Below are 17,926 nucleotides of genomic sequence, written 5' to 3' on the forward strand. Positions count from 1 at the left end.
CCACAAAAAAACAAAAATAAAAACACCCCCCCCCCAAAAAAAATAGATGTCAATTTTTTGTGGGGTATTGAGATTTCTGTATAATGATTTCTCAGGTTTGACAAGATAGATGAGTAGCATTGTGAGGGAAACTACAGGGATGAGCAGAGGCAGAATTTTTGTTCTCTGTGTCTGGAAAACACAGAGCAAGCTCCTTTAGATATGTGAACTGTCTAAAACAGTATATCTTTACTACTTCCAAGCAATGGTCAAAGAGTATCATCCTGAAAACTTCAAAACAACCTCAAGTACACCTATTCGAAGCAAAAATAGATATAGTTGACACCTGGAGGAAAAAAAAGGAAAGAAAATAGTCTACAAAAATTTCTATTCTATGGACCCAGGAGTCAGAAAATGATACTCTTGCTCATAAGTGACATAAACATGATAATCAAACAGCATGGCATATATTTTCCTTTTTGTTTTGAAAACTATTTGTTGCAATAAAACATTCATTCAGAAAAGTATACAAATCTTAAGTATATACCAGATGAATTTTCACCAAGTGCATACATCTGTGTAAGAAGCACCCAGATCCAGAAACAAAACATTATTGGCCCTGTACAGACCTTTAGGATAGTGATTATCCTGACTTCAAACACCACAAATTAATTCTTCCTGTTTTTGATTGTCATGGAAAATGAATCACATTGTCTATATTCTTCTGTGTCTAACTTCTCTTGTTCAATATTTGTGAGATTCAACCATGTTGTTGCTAATAGTTATAGTTCATTGATTGTCATTGCTGTATGGTATTCCATTGTATAAACATACCACGATTTATGAGACAATGCATATATTTTAATTTATTTCTAAAACAACATACTGACTGCCTTACACCATAAAATTCCTTTGTGTAAGGAATAACATTTTAGAATAGACAATTCTTTGCTGTGAGGAACTATCCTATGCATTGCAGGATGGTTAGCAGCATCCCTGGGCCTCTTAGAACCACCCTCTCTGCCCCCACCCCCCAAAGCTTCACACTTCTCAGGTCATTAAAAAAACAAGATCTCCAGACATTGCCAAATAGCTCCTGGAAAGCAAAATCACCCTTGGTTGAGAACTACTAGTTTGAAGAATAGTACAATATTAGAACTTTGGGATTTGTCCATGTGCCACTGGAGAAAGCCTAATCTTAATGACATGGGTTCCTCTTGCCCTTGTTTTGGCTTAAATTCAAGCATGTGAGCAAATGTAGTCCACTTACACATAAGCAATGAAACAAATAGCAAAACTCAAGACTATTTCAACAAGGGAGGAAGTGTAATAGCACATTAAAAGAAGTAACAAGTGCAAAGACTTCTGTAAAGTATATGCAGGGGCTTTGCGGGTGAGAGAGAGAGAGAATGAGAGAGAAAGAGAAAGAGAGATTTTCAAATGCTACTCAACCCTTCCCACAGTCACTGTGTGGGAAGAGAGAATATCCAGGAAGAAAGGAAAAATAATACAAAACACACTGAGGGCATACTCTGCTAAGAGCGTTACATTAATTATCTCACATAACCATGACAATAGCCTTATAAGATAGATACTTTCTCCATTTTATAGATGAGAAACTGATACTTAGAATGATTAAAAAGTTCAAACAACATTTTATACATAGGGAACTATAGAAAATTCACTGAAGCAAAGAAAACCTTAGTTTCTAACTCTGAATACTTCTATCAAGATGAAAATTAGAAACATTGATAGAGAGGACTACACAAATATAGTTGATGAAGTCTCTGCAGATCAATGAGGACTTTCTGCAATTGCAAATAAAGAGGATGAGAGTTCAACTGGAATACAAACTCAACAACAAGGCCGTGACCAGGTGTGTGGGATAGAGAGAAGGATCAGCAGACAACAGTGAATGAAGTTGATGTGGAAAGAGAACCCCAGCAGGACCAGTACAGCCATTCCAACTGGAGATAGCAGAGTAGGGGTCAGTGTCCTTTATGGACTGGAATAAATGCATTTTATTAGAAGGGACTAGAAATTAACTTCAGAACCACTGTATGTTGCTTATAATTCACTGCATATATATCCATACCGAAAGTCACCATTTAGTAACTTTATAAAGATACTAAAGCAAATATTTAATAACTATATATATATAATTACATAATATGCTTAATGTAATTAATCATCACAACAATCCTAATAAGCTAGATATTAATATTTCAAATACATAACTGAGGGAACTGAGGATTAGGAGGTTAAGTAATTTTACTGAGATTACACAAACCCATATAGCACACACACACATATATACAGTACATATATAAAATAACCCTAGTGTAAATACCCTGTAAATCCCCTCCACTTGAGTGCAATAGGACCAGTGAATATGATGTAACATCACTTCCATGATTAGGTTTCTAATAAATTGACTTTGAGTTAATCAAAAGAGAGATTATCCTGGGTGGGCTTGACCTAATCAGGCAAGTCCTTTAAAAGAAGGTGAAGTGTCAGAAGGATGCTTGCAGGAGCAAACGGTCATATTGTGGAGAACATCATATAGCAAGGACCCATGAGTGGCCTCTAGGAACTGAGAGCAGTAACAAGAATGTGCAGCCCTTAGTCATAGGACCACAATGGATTCTGGCAATCACTTGAGGGAGCTTGGAAGTGGATCTTTACTTAGCTGACTCTCCAGAAGAGCGTGCAGTCAGCAGACACCTTGATTTCAGCCTCATGAGACCCTAGGCAGAGCGTGCAACTAAAACATGCCAGACTCCTGACCGATGGACTCTGAGGCAATAAATACATTTGTGTTTATTTAAGCCACTAAATTTGTGGTAATTTGCCATGTAACAATAAGAAACAAATAAAAAGTATATAATTCATTTTTTAAACTTTTTTTACAAATTGGAAATTTTACTTTCTTTCACTAATTATAAAAGTACACTATGACATATTCATAGCAAAAAATCAGAAACCTAATTCTACAGCTAACCATTATTAATAGAAATACTTTCATTCTTTTTTCTATTAATGTTTTTAAAAAGATCAAAATATATTGTTTTATAGTCTTTTTAATGCTACAGTATTAAATGCTTATCTTTCTATGGTTTTTCATGCATATCTTTCAAAATCAGTAAATATAAAAAGGCAGCACTTTTCAAACTGTGTCCTACACATCCTGCAATATATTAATCAGTGTTTCAAGAATAAAAAGTGTTGGGTTCAAGTATGGGAAACACTGCTTATTATTCTCTTTTTGAAGAATTTATAAAAACTTAAGGAAATCTGGCAACAGAAAAGAAAACATTTTAAGTTTGTTATTTTTTAACACAAAGTTATTTCTCACCAAGGGAAAGACTCTTCCTCACCAGGGGAAGATTCTTTCTATTTCATTAATAATATGAATTTAAACCATGGATAGATCTAAACCACTCCCGGATGAAACAAGGTAAGGCATCTTTCAGTGAGTGCCATTACTCTCCTAGAGCCTAGGAGGTTGAATTAAATTATGTGGAATCCCATTTCTTTAACCTCAATTAGCTCATAATTAATTAGACGGTAAGGATGAGGGTCATTTAATTCCTATGGCATAAGTGTCAACATAATGCAACAAACAATTAATCTCTTAAAAATTACTTTTACGAGTCTCCAGATCAAGGGACCAGACCTCACAGTACCATCATCAACTATTATTTACATTTTTGTTATATTTTGTTATATTTTTGGCACTGCCTTTTAGCTGGGATTTTCACAAACTGGCATGTATTGAGAGGATAATCAGGAAAGACGACAGGTTCATCTTGGTACTTTAAACATGTGGAATTAGACATTTTTTATATAGGCATGGAACGCAGAACCAGAATCAGAGCATGGTAGAAACAGGCAGGAAGTCTTCGGCTCAATAAAAGGATATAATTTTAAAAAAATGACAGCTAGCCATAAATGCATTGGGTCTGTTTAACAAAACTTCTTCGCTATATTTAAGTGAAGTCTAGGGAACAATCTGCCTGAGATACTGTTTGGGGGAATGTTCTGCTCTCGGTGTAAGGCTGGTGGCTCGCTTGGGCGGATGCATTAGAACAGAATACGTAAGAATCTTTGGTATTCTTGTGCACGACCTGTTCGCAACAACACTGCAACATACAAACCAAGAGGAAGGATCGGACTTAATAGAATGCGGTGTCTCACGAGGTCCTTTCCGGCAAGTAATAATAACAATAACATTTATGTAGCTAGGATATACGTACATCATCACCCTACCTGAAGGAGGTTATTGTATTCATTTCACCTGAGGTCGTACAAACAAGTGGCTCTGGACTGGAATCGGCGCCTGTGTGCTTGTAAGTCTGTGCCCTTCCGCCGCATCCCATGGCCCAGGTACGTTCTCTGTGACTTTTTCTTTAAATTTTGGAGAAGAGCGGAATATCACAGTTATAGAGCATATGCCACTTCACCGGTTGAGAATTTCAGATCCACGGGATCTCTTTCGGTGTCAAGACGCTCCCATCTTGTCCCGGGAGATGACGTACTTCCGGCGCGCCGCGAAGCCGGGACGCTGTTTTTAGGGGTGGAGGGGCCTGGCGTGGGCGGGGCGTTGCTGGAGGCGACCGGGCGCGCGGGACGAGTTGGAGGCGGGAGCTGAGGCCGGGCAGGGCTTCTGTCCCGTGCGGCGTGGTGGGGAGGAGGGGGCGGGACAGGGCGTGGTGCTGCCGACGCCACCGGTAGCTGCGCGAGTCGAGGTCAGTGCTGTCGGCTCGGCGGCCAGACCCTGGAGCTGCGGGCCGGTCCGCGCTTTCTCTGGGCTCCAGCCTCGACCGTCCGCTCAGCCCTCGGCGTCGCCGCTGGCGCCGCCGCCCGACCCGCAGGCCGCCGCGGGCTGCGGAGCCCATGAAGGCGCGGGCCCCGCCGCCGCCTACGCGGCGCCGCCGTCGTTTGAGAGCGCCCCGCGCCGGTGCGGGCATGGCCGCGGCATGAGGTCGGAGCCGGCGCCGGAGCCGGATTCCGAGGCGGGAGCCATGCTGGAGAAGCGCGCGGGCGTGCAGGCCGCGAGCGGCAGCTGGGTGAGCGCGGGCGCGGGACGGCGGCCCGAGCACGGGGAGGCAGGGCGGGCGCGGCGGGTGCCCCGGCTCTCGGAAAGCCCGTGCTTGTCCGGGTGAACAGAACTCATCACTGGAACAGGCTTTCCTAGTGACTCCTCCCTCATCGCTAGACGGAACTTTAGGTCACTTGGTTTTTGTTTCAAAAGGCGCCAGATAAGGGACAGAGAATATTAAGTACGTAATTTGGTTATTTCTGAGTTCTCCGTGCCAGTCATAGTTGATACAGTTTCCGCAGCGCAGTTTCTTCCCCAGCCTGCTTAGATAACGTGCTGGGAGCCTGCAGACTCAGACGTTGGGTCGCAGGGAGTGGACCGTGGAGCTGGCGGTGGGAGCCGGGAAGCGCCTCACTGCTCCTTCCGCGTTCTCGGGCGTTGGAGGAGCGGTCGAGCCGATGCGGAGCAGTTGCAGGAGAGCTGCCCATCCCAGGACCAGCGGAGGAGCAAGTCCAGGCCGGTCTCTTTCTCCCATCCTGCTTGAGGTTGAGACGACTTCTGAAAGCAGTATGAGGAAGCCCCGATTTAATTGGCCTGGATTAGGCAGAACAGGCCTAGTTAGTGGCCCATTGGGTTCTTATAGAGGAATACTAAACATAGAGGGTCTGACATTTCAAGGCCTAACTTTAAAAACAACTTTTGTCTATTTGAGACCTGAAATATAGAAATGTTACAATGAATGGAAACTATGACACCATGGAAACAGCTTTTCCAAAGAAAATAGGGATTTTATGAAAATTAAATGTATGCATTCGGCTTTTCATTATTAGCTTACATATCTAATTTTGCTCTTAGTGAAAGTGATTATATGTCCATGTTTGGTGATGTGAATCCCCATTAGAAGAGTTGGGAGGCAGGTAAAGCAGAGGAACAGGAGTAGAATGGAGCCAGCAGAGCTGGTTTCTAGTCTTGGTTCTCCCAGAACAGTGCACACTCTGGGCAGGGTATTGACACGGCCTTGCCACTCAGTGCCTAATCTGTAAAGTGAGGATTTAGTAGTGTCCTAGGCCCCTCCCAGCCCAAGTGACTCCTTATTTTTGAAGAAGTATTGGGGGCCACTTATTTCAAAGATAAGATTTCTGTAATAAAAGGACAGCTTATCTTGTCAGCGGGAGGGAAATTCTGTAGCATTGGTTTCTCTCATTTTGATTTTTATAAAGTGGATTAGTCATCTTTCTGACCCCTAAACAAAACCAAACTACCAGTTCCTCCTTCTGTCTTCCATGAATTGATGGACAGTAATTATTAACCAGTAGCCAAGCTAGTAACCTGAGAGGTAGCTTTTTTCATCCCTTCCCATATCTACAACTGGAAAGTCCAACTAAGTTTACCACGTACAGATTTTAGGTTTTTATCCTCTTCCCTGCATTCCTATGGTTCATTTCCTCAGTATTTTTGACCTAGACTTTAACCATCTCTTTTGACACCCTTGCTCACCTTACTATCAGTCTGCCCTTCTGACATGTAAATATGATCGTTACTGCTGTCCTTAATTTTTTTCATTGGTTCCCTGTGACTTACAGAATAAAAAATAAACTGACAGGTCAGAGCATTAGCATAGTGATTAAGAGAGCATGCTTGGAATCCCAGTTTCCACTTTTATTAACTGTGTAACTTCGGGTAAGTTATATAACCTCTCCCTAATTAATTATAGTTTTTACCTCACAGGGTTGTGAGTGTTACTGCCACCTGGCATCTAGTAAGGCCTTAATACATATTAGCTGCTTTTATTATTTTTCAATGTTTTTTGCATGTATGATTGGTCACAATCTATAGGTGGTACCCTGACTGTGATAAAAGTATTCTCTCACATTTCCTAATATAGACAGGAACTGGACCCCAACCTAAAAATTAAAGTTGCTAATTTTATGTGCTTAGAGCCGGAACTTTTGAGAGATCTTTATTCAAAGAAACCTATACTCAGTTTATTCCCTGATTGCTTCTCATTTGGGTCCTGATGTTAATCTGTTAATTTTGGCCACAGATAGATTCCTGCCCAGCCCTTCCTTATCTCAGAGTGCATGCAGTCTGTATTGATAAACTGCGAGGAATACTGAGAATGAGCCTTCTTGGCATTTGCTGTAGTTGGTGAGATAACTAGCATAGTGCATTTCTGAGTGTGTGGAAGCTGGGAAAACAGTGAATGCCTTCAATCATATGTTCATGTCATATGCCAGTACCCCCAAATTATGCTTGCAGTTTCTGCCTAGTTTCACTTCCAACTTCTGTATCCTACAGCTCCCATAACTTGATTTCATTTTAATGTATTGTAATCACTCATGATTTCAGTTCTTAGAAGCTATTTATAATCACAGGGAAGACTGCCCATGTACAGGGATTCGGTTGGCAACTTTTTTCTACCTTGTTTGGCAGAAAGATGTCATGATCTGAAAAATAGAAGGGAATCAAGTATTTACTCCAAGAGCTCATTTCCTTCTAGAAAAGGGTGGTGTGTGTATCAAATCAGTTCTTGTTTTATTGTCCTCTCTTTGCTCTATCCCTCCTTAACTGTGCATGCACACACCCTTTGAGTTGTTTTATTAGAATTATTTGTATTATCATTGAATGTAGATTTTCCATTATACTTAGACTTCACACCCAGGTAAAGGAAAAGTTGTTTTGGACTCATTTACCCTTGAGCATCTGATGAGAATTAAGGATTTGTTGTAAAGAAAACACTAAGTTTAGCATTATGTTTCATATCAATGTTCACGGACATCCTGAAGTCAATACTTGGATACCAGTTAAGAGCATTGATGTGGGGCCTTACAGGATGAATTCTGTGAATTTACTTTTATGAATTAAACTTAAACCAGTAATTATGCTTATCAGTGAGATTAGTTTGTCTGCTTTGGTTGGCCTTAAAAAACAATTTGGAAAGTTCCAGTTTTCTTTACTCTCTGGAAGAGTTTGTGTAAGATCGGTGATACAGTTCTGGTTCTGGTGACACTTGATGTCTCTTGAATTGATTTTTCTTAGATTGTTTCCAAGTGATCCCTGTGAAGGTTAATATTGATTTTTGAGAACAAGAATATTATATAGGCAAGATGGAAATAAATACTAAGGATCAGCTTCTGTTTTAAAAAAGGCTAAAATGACTAGGTATGTTTTGTTTGTAAAAAAAGTTAAATGATTTAGGGACATATTAGGGAAAAAATTGTAACAATCAGCTTTCAATTCTTTTTAATACTGTTAGGAACCAGTATGATTATTTCAGTAATAATAAAATAGTACTGGGACACTGGCACAGCCAAACCCTGTAAGTAAATTATAGCAGATAAGGGAAGAAGGCAAAAGCATTTATGAACAGTTGACATAGTGAAGTTTATAAGAGCAAATATATTATGCATTTAAGGCAGAAACATTTATATTTCATATTTAGAATTATGCAAATATTAATTCACCATCATCAAGCCTAGCATCTGTCATGACAAAGACCTGTTGGTGCTATTGTTCTTAGGCCTGCTGTAGGCAGGATTTTGTAGACCTTGCTTCTTCAGATACTTGAGCATCCTTTCCTGCCATTTATCTTATTAGATTAAGTCTTTGAAGACAGAGACTACAACTATGTATCCTTAAATCCAAAATTGTCCTTTAGGAGGTGATGAATAAATATTTGTTAATGAAAAGGTAAATCATTTCATCTAGCCTTGAACCAGTTAATTATGCTTACCAGTGAGATTAGTTTGCTTACTTTGGTTGGCCTTATAAAACAAGTTGGAGAGTTCTGGTTTCTTCTGTTTGCTGAAAGAGTTTGTGTAAGATTGATGATACAATTCTAGAACTTTATAGTTCTTGGCCTTTTGGGGTCTATGTAGTTCTAGAACAATTCAGGTCTTCTATTTGATTTTTAATTTTTTCTGTCAGTTTTGTAAGTTATATTTTGCTAAAAATTTGTCCATTTCATCTAAAATTTCAAATTAATTGGCATAAAGTTGTTGATAATAGCCTCTTTGTCTCTCAGCTTCCGTGGGATTCTTAGTCTACTTTTTTATTGCTGATGTTGGTAATTTGTGCCTTATCTTTTAAAAAATATTTAATTCTCCAGGATTTTCTGGATAAATATTGGCAAATATTTTAAGTGGTGATAATTTTATGTCTTATTTCTATATTTTTATATTATATAAACTAGAATATCCAGGAAAATGTTCAGTAGTAATGGTAAAAGTATACACAACCTCCTCTGCATAACAGGAATATTTTATTTTTTTGACTGTTAAGGATCCTGTTAACTGTATAAGATAAATGTTTTATTGCCCTATGAAAGCATTTTAAAAATTTTTTGTTCTTGCATGGGTTCTTCCCTCCTCCCTTCCTCTTTCCCTTCTTCTCTTCCTCTAGTTCAGTGTCTTACAGAACTTCCACAAGTGGGTTATGAAATCGGAGATGTGCTGTGGAGAGAGAGGTTATGGCATAGCAAGGGCATAGCTCTGTCTATGAGAATTGGAGAAAACTCTGTCCTTAATACGTTGTAATCAACTATAATAAATAACATTTTTCAACCCTGCAAGAAATTGTTATATCTATGAAGTTGGGTCAACTTTGTATCTAGCTGTCTGACTTTTTTATAGTTAGCTTGGTATTCGCTTGTTTTTTTAAAACAGCTTTATTGAATTATAGTTGACATAAATTATATGTATTTAGAGTATACAATTTTGTATACATCTATGAAACCATTACCACAATCAAGATAGTGAACATATCTATCACCCCCAAAAGTTTCCTCATGCCCATTTGTACATCCTCCCTCTCCACCCCCCATCCCAGACAATCATTTATCTACTTTCTGTTAGTATATATTAGTTTGATTTTTTTGGAGTTTTATGCAAATGGAATCATACAGCATATTCTCTCTCTTGTCTGGCTCTTTAAAATTTAAAACAAGTTATTTTGTGATTTATCAGTGTTATTGCATAAATGAATAGTTCATTCCATTTTATTGCTGAATAGTATATCATTATAGGGTTGTACCACATTACATTCACTGTTGATGGACATTGGGTTATCACCAGTTTTGGGCTATTAAAAATAAACCTGCTGTGAATATTTGTGTACCAATCTTTGTACGAATACACTTTATTTTCTTTTTAGCAAAAACTTAGGAGTGGAATGACTGGGTTGTATGGTAGATGTATGGTTTTAACTTATAAAGAAACTGCTAAACTATTTACTAAAGTAATTGTACAATCTACGTTGCCAAAAAAGTGTATGAGAATTCCAGTTCATCCACATCCTTTTCAACACTTGGTCAATTTCAGCCCTTCTCAGTGGTTTTAATCTACACTTGCCTGTGGCTAATCATGTTCAACATCTTCCCATAAGCTTATTTGCTATCTGTATATCCCTTTTGGCAACGTGTCTGTTTATGTCTTTTGCCAATTTTTGTTGTTGTTCTTGTTGTGTTGTTTTCTTGTAATTGAGTTTTGAGAGTTCTTCTATATTTGGGATGCAAATCTTTTATCATGTTTTGCAAATACTTTTTCTCTAGTTTGTGGTATATCTTTTCATTGTCTGAACAGTGTCTTGAAGAGAAGTTGTTTTCAGTTATACTGAAATTTATCAACTTGTTCATTTATAGATCATGTTTTTGGTTTCTATTTACGAAACCATTCCCTAACCCAACATCATAGGGACTTCCTTCTTCTTTTTTTTTTTTTAAGAGCCAAATTTAGTTTTATTTAACAGCAGCTTCCCTCATTTTTTTTTTGCAATTTTATTTTAACTTCTCAATATACATTGTAGTTAACTTTTGTGTCCCTTTACCCATTCCTCTTTCCCTCCTTCTTCTCCCCCCCCTCCCACTACATAATATCTGTTCACTTGACTTAACAAGTTCAAGGAATTTTTGTGATTGTTGTGTCTTCTTCCCCCTCGCTACCCTTTATTTGTTTGTATATTTATTTATTTATTTATTTTTAGCTCCCGCAAATAAGTGACAACATGTGGTATTTCTCTTTCTGTGCCTGGCTTGTTTCACTTAATATAACTTTCTCTAAGTCCATCCATGTTGTTGGGTCCTTCTATGTTTTATATTTCATTTTATTTTTTTTTTATGTGGCACAATGTGTGGATGGAAGGTCTTTTTTTGCTTATAGTTAACTAATTGTCATTTGCTTAAAAGCCTTATTTTTAACCTACCAAACTGCTTTGGAACCTTTGTCAAAAAATCAGTTTTCCATATACCTGTCAGTCTGTTTCTGAATTCTCTTTTTAGTTCCTTTGATCTTGTTGTGTTTACATCAATACCAAGCAATCTTGATTACTGGAGCTTTATAATAAGACTTGAACACAAGTAGAGTTAGTCCTTCAACCTTTTTCTTTTTAAAGGTGTTTTAGCTATTCTGGGCCCTTGTATTTTAGAATTTTAGAATCAGTTTGTCAATTTCAACAAGAAAGAAAAGCCTTTTGGGATTTTTGTTGGGATTCTGTTGCTTCTTAAGACCAATTTGGGAAGAACTGAAAACAATATCAAGTCTTCTGATCCATGAATGAGATATGTCGTCTCCATTAAATAGGTATTTAATTTCTATCAGTTGAGTTTTGCATTTTCATTTTATAAGGTCTTTTGCCTCTTTTGTCAGATTATTCCCTGTTTCATACTTTTTAATGCTGTTGTAAATGGTATCATTACATAAATGTTTAGGTCTTTGGTTCATTTTAAAAGGTTATAGTTTTGTTGAAGCTCAGCTTATCTATTTTCTTTTGTTTGGTGTATTTTTGGTGTCATTTCTAAGAATTCATTACCAAATCTATTTTTAATTTTTCTACATTATTAAAGGTTTGTTTTGTGGCTCTCACTTGAGATGGCAATTAGCTCATTGTTTTTCAGATTTTCTTTTTCCTAATATTTAATGATATTTTAAATTAATAGTTGTCTTTTCTCTGGCTTAAAAAGTTACTTCCTCGGGCCGACCCCGTGGCGCACTCGGGAGAGTGCGGCGCTGGGAGCGCAGCAGTGCTCCCGCCGCGGGTTCGGATCCCATATAAGGATGGCCGGTGCTGTGACGTGTGGCCGGTCACAAAAAATAATAATAAAAAAAAAATAATAATAAAATAAAATAAAATAAACCCCAGCTCTTTAAAAAAAAAAAAAAGTTACTTCCTCTTATAAAATCAGTATCTCAGTCTGAATGTCACTGTTTTGTCCCATACTCAATGATTTTCTATCTTTTCTTTTCTCCCACATCAGCCCTGAGCCATCCTCTCAGAATATTTTTATGGAGAGACTGTCACAACTATTTTGACATTTTTAAGGTGGGAGGCAAGGGGAACTTTCTAGCAAAGGGCACTGTGTGTGGTGGGGAAAAATTTCTTCTCCCCTCACCATCTTCATTCTGATATGCTTCCCAGGGCCCTTTCTGAACTTTATGTCATCACCCATGATACTCATGTGTGTCAGAGGCTGGGTAATAATTTAAAGCATAAAGCCACAATTTTCCTTCAAGGAATATCACATTACCATGTTTATAGATCTTTTATGGAGTTTTTGTACTTTAACTGCATCACATTATAAAAACAGTGCTTTTGTATCTTACTTGCAAAGGAGCAAATGCTTTCATTTAAGTACTTCATAGATCTGTCCGTAAAGAATCACTAAAATGTAAAATTCACTATCTTAACTAAACTTTTGCTATTTTCAAGTTGGAGGGATTAGTCAGATGTACAGTAACTGATTATCAAGAAGCAGATTATCCATGAATTCCACATTTTTCTTCAGATCTCCTTCTTGGCTTGACCCAACTTAACAACAGACAATGTAGTGAGTAGAGCTATTTAAGCATGGAGTAACTTTAATAGGTTAGCATTGTGCAGAATGCTTATACATGATGTATTTAAGGATAAGGGGATATATTAATTTAATTTCTTGCCACTTTCCTCTTTTGAAATCCACTGTTCTGCTAAGAACCACATTAATAGTACTTATGTACAGTATTAGAGAGACCTTTCCAGTGAAGCAGAGTAATTTAGCACCTAAAAACCTGGATGTTTTTCTGCCTTTATCATTTAATCTTCCTAAAACAAGTGAGTTGTTCTCATTTTGCTAATCTGGTTTTACTAGAAAGTTTTTCAGAAATTGTGAATATTATATTAATAATGTTCTATAGATTTGTGGTATGCTTGTGCTGCCATAATTCATCGATTCTCACGATAGCTATGAAGTAGGTGATAGTGCAGTGCATGATTTAATGGTGAGAAACCTAAGTGCATGCAGATAACCTGACTTGCTGACAGTGAAGAGGCTGACTGAATGGTAGAGTTGGGACTCTCCTCATATCCATGCTCAAATATAATTTTTATTTGACAGTTCAGTTCCTCATGCCACAGAGTTACCAGTACAGTCAATTTTGTTTTTCCTGTTTTTCCTGTAGAGGAAGGGAAAATCCTGTTACCTGAGCATTGTTTCTTATTGTCGTTGAAGTGCATCTGAGTTTCACCATTTATAAAATGGGGATACTAATAGTTCCTATTTCAAAAGGTTGTAGTGAGGATGAAATGGTAGTATATATAACATGCTTTGATTAGGGCCTGGCATGATGTCTGTTGCTGTTATGGGATCGTTTTTGCCTGGCATTGGTCAGGGTCCTTTGTAAGAGACTGTCACTAACCTATGTCCTTGTCTTTCACGGTGTGTATTTCCATTTGTAATTTTACATCCCATGAAATGAGAGCAGGGGTCGATTCTTCTGTTGCTCACCATTGTCCCCAGCATCTATCTGACATACAGTAGAGTTCAACAAATAAGTGTTGAATGAATTAATCACTTGGAGTTGACTACTTCACTCTTAAAGAATGTTGGTAGAGAGGAATATTTACAAAAACAGTTCTTGGCATCTTGCTTTAATTGGGTGGTGGTTGGTAAATTGATAGAGTGAAAAGTTGTGAAAAGCAGTTGTTTTATAAATAACTAATGAATGCTTAGTCTATCCAATGTATGAGTGATGGCATGTCATTTATTCAACTATATAACGTAGTGCTGAGAAAATTTTTATAATTTTTGTAGAAAAGTTATTTCATCTAGAGAGATAACCAGTATAATTGTTTTTCCTTTTTGTATTACAATAGTATTATTAGGTGGGAGGAAGAAAAGCAATCTTCAGGTATAGTCATTTACTTGGTTTTTAAAAACAGTTGTGTTCTTCATCCTTGTGTTTATATATAAAAAAAGAATTTTTTTGATGGAGCGTTTTACTATCCAGATAGATATGAATGATACAGGTAGAAAGTAGCAAGTTTGTGAATTATTAAAGTATTATCAGCTCATAGTGAAGCATTGCTTTTTGTGTGTGTTTTCAGTAGTAATGCATAAATGACTGTGAGTATTATGGCAGTACTGTACAACTATGAGTACCAGTTTTCAATCTGAATATATTTAAAAATAATTTTTCCTAATTAGAAGTACAATAGAGTCAACAGTTTACAGTTATATTCTCTATCCCTTAGCTTACTCATAAAAATCAAACTCCAATATTTTATTTTTAATAGGTTAGCATTGTGCAGAATGCTTATACATGATGTATTTAAGGATAAGGGGATATATTATTGCACATAATAGGAACTCCAGAAAGAGTGCTTAGCTCAGCAGCTTAATATCGCCAAGGACCTGAACTTGTTATATTATCCTCTGCTTTTCCTGGTGTGCTGGTTTTCGATCTACAGGATTAAACCCTTGTCTCAAGATGACTGAGCAATTCTAAGTATCACATCCTTACACAGCAGAGCCCCCAAACTGGAAGCAGTAATGTTATGTATTCCTTGAAGAGTGAAGAAATGTCCGTAAGCCCTCCCACATTATTTCCGCTCATATCTCATTGGCCGTAATTGGGTCATGAGGCTTATTCCTATCTTAAATCGTAGTTGAGTTGGCTAGTCAAGATTCACCTCCTGGACCTAGTGTGTTCTCTAGTCTGCAGTCAAAAAGGTAACAATTGTCAGTTTAAGCACACAATTGCTGCAACATGAACAAAATTGAGAATGTTAGCAAGTATCTTTTGGGTAGTGTAGGGAAGCCATCCTTTTCTGCCACAAATGCCTGTTATCTGCTGAGTTCAGGGCATATAGAGAGACATACTTAGTAGATCCTGCCTTTGAGAAGTATTGTGTAGTATAGGAGAAGGGTGTGTGCTAAATGGAAAAGAAGCTACAGGGAGCTGGCAGGAAGGCACCTGCCTCTGTTCAGGGAAGTCATGGAATTTCAGCAGTTTTTCAGATATTAAATAATATTGATATTTGTAACTACCCTTTGCATTCTGTTCATTCATATTGGGGTCAGCAAGCTTTTCTGTAAAGAACTCAGTGACAAGTATTTTAGGTTTTTTTGGCCATATAGTCTCTATTGCAACTACTCAGCTATGCCAATGTAGTACTAAAGCTGCTATAGACAATATGAAAGCAAATGAGAGTTGCTAAGTATCAGTAAAACTTAATTTTACAAAAACAGGCATTTGGACTGTGGGTTATAGTTTTCCAGCCCCTGCTTTAATATTTAATAGCACTAGTTTTCTCCCTACCCTTTCCTTTTTCTCTTTCAGGATATTTTTATATTCTTATCCATTTATTTTTTAAATAAAGTTTATCTTAGAATAGTTTTATATCTAAACAAAAATATCAAGTAGAATAGAAAGTTTTCTTATACCCCATACCCGTAGTCCCCTATGATTAGTGTCTCACATTGGTATGGTACATTTGGCAAAATGAGTAAAGCAATATCCACGCATTATTATTAGCTTACTTTTTTCAGATTTCCTGGTTTTTACTGAATGCACCTTTTCTGTCTAGCATCTCATCCAAACTACTACATTATAGTTAGTTGTCATGTCTCCTTAGGCTCCTCTGGACTATGACAGTTTCTCAGACTTCCCTTGTTTTTCATGACCCTGACAATTTTGACAAATACTGGTCAGGTATTTTGTAGATTGCCCTCAATTGGGATTATTTTGATGTTTCTCGTGATTAGACTGAGATTATGGATTTGGGGGTGGAATCCCACAAAGGTGAAATACCATTTTTTTATATCAACTGTACATATCACTGTCGATGTTAACTTAGATCACTTGGCTGAGGTACTGTTTGTCGGATTTTTTCACTGTCAAGTTACCTTTCTTCCCCCCTTTTTCTATACTGTACTCTTTGAAAAGAAATCATTATGTGCGGCCCAGTCTTTTGGAATGAGAAGTTATACACCACCTCCTTGGAGGCAGAGTGTGTACATAAACTACTTGGAATTCCTCTGCATGAAAGATTTGTCTTTTATCCCCTCTTTGTTTATTTAAATTTTATCAATGTGGACTTATAGGTATTTACTTTATTTTGGGTTATAATCCAATATTGCCTTATTTCCTTGCTCAAATTGTTCTAGCTTTGGCCACTTGGGAGCTCTTTGACATACACACCCTCATCGTTTTTTTTTAAGCACTTATATTTGGCACTAAAAAAAACTCTAGATTCCTCTTGTGTTATTTCCTGCCCCAGTCCCAGAATTAATCGTTTCTCCTAGGAGACCTGGTTCCTTTTATTGGAGAATGGTATTCGAAACCAAGACCTCACACTAGATGTGCTTATTGCTATTGAACTCTTGGGGTGTCAGTGCTTTTAGGCTCTCTCAGCTGACGGAACAAGGAAATATATGCGTGTGTGTGTGTGTAATACACATTTTCATAAATATGTCTATATGTGACCATCTGTACCTAAGCAAAGCTAAAAATGAATTCTTAATGATGTCTCCAACTCTAATTCATTGGATCATTCTAGCTCCATCCCCCTCCCCTGTTTCTTTGTAAACTTCCACTCCAGCATTGAGAAAACTGGCTCACACCATCCACTTTTCATTTTACTTAATTGTTCAATTCCAGCATACCTGTATAGTGGTTTCAAAATTATTAACCTATACCCCTTTGGGGTACAACTTTATCAACTAGAGTACAGTGCTTAGGTGCATTTTCTTTTGGCTTCAGTTATGCAGACTCCACTGATTTCCAAAGTTACTTGCATCACCACCTTTCCCCCCACTCCCTTTAGGAAGGTTGTTTCATGCATTTGTAATACAGTTAGATTCTTTTGTCACATTTTGCATCCTGTCCTCCTAAATGTTTTTTTTTTTAATTAGCATTTATTAAAGCTTACTTTTGTGCACTGAAGTTCTGTTGGTTTTGACAAATGCATGGTGTAATGATATATTACAGTATCATACAGAATAGTTTCACAGCCTGAAAAAATCTCGTGTTTTACCTATTTAACTCTACCCCCCAACTCTTAACAGCCACTGATCTGTTTAATCTGTAGTTTTGCATTTTCCAGAATGTCATATAAATGATATCATACACTATGTAGCTTTCCAGACTTGCTTCTTTCATTAAGATCCATTTATCCAACAATCCAATAAATCCAACATATCAACTTTTTTCTTGCATGGTCTGTGACTTCAGCATTGTATCTATAAGCTTATCGTGAAACCATGTGACCAAGGTCACTTGTATTTCCTCCTGTTATCTTCTAGAAGTTTTACAGTTTTGCATTTTATTTTTAGATCTATGATCTATTTTGAGTTACATTTTTTTTATTGTGGTAAATATACATAACATAAAATTCACTATCTTAACCACTTTTAAGTGTACAGTTCAATGGCATTAAGTACATTTGCATTGTGGTGCAGTCATTACCATTGTCTATCCTTGTTCTTAAGGTTCCAAACTGAACTTTGTACCCATTAAGCAGTAACTCCCGAGACCCTGGTAATCACTATTCTGGTTTCTGTCTCTATGAATTGAATTATTCTAGGTACCTCCTATAAGTGGAATCATACAGTATTTGTCTTTTTGTGACTGTTTTATTTCACTTAGCATAATGTTC

The 17,926-nt window shown here is 37.4% G+C and overlaps 1 protein-coding gene across 1 annotated transcript in view; it reads left to right on the plus strand.

Moving 5' to 3' along the window:
* The first annotated feature begins 4,729 nt into the window (after positions 1-4,729).
* The window catches only part of MFSD14B (major facilitator superfamily domain containing 14B), a 58,501-nt gene continuing 45,304 nt past the window's right edge, over positions 4,730-17,926 (plus strand). Inside the window, exon 1 of the mRNA XM_063099368.1 lies at positions 4,730-5,048. Coding sequence (XP_062955438.1) covers positions 4,959-5,048 — 90 coding nt within the window. The 5' untranslated portion in view covers positions 4,730-4,958. The remainder of the gene's footprint in view (positions 5,049-17,926) is intronic.

This window comes from Cynocephalus volans, chromosome 6, assembly GCF_027409185.1.
Source record: "Cynocephalus volans isolate mCynVol1 chromosome 6, mCynVol1.pri, whole genome shotgun sequence".
In the NCBI taxonomy this organism is placed as follows: domain Eukaryota; kingdom Metazoa; phylum Chordata; class Mammalia; order Dermoptera; family Cynocephalidae; genus Cynocephalus; species Cynocephalus volans.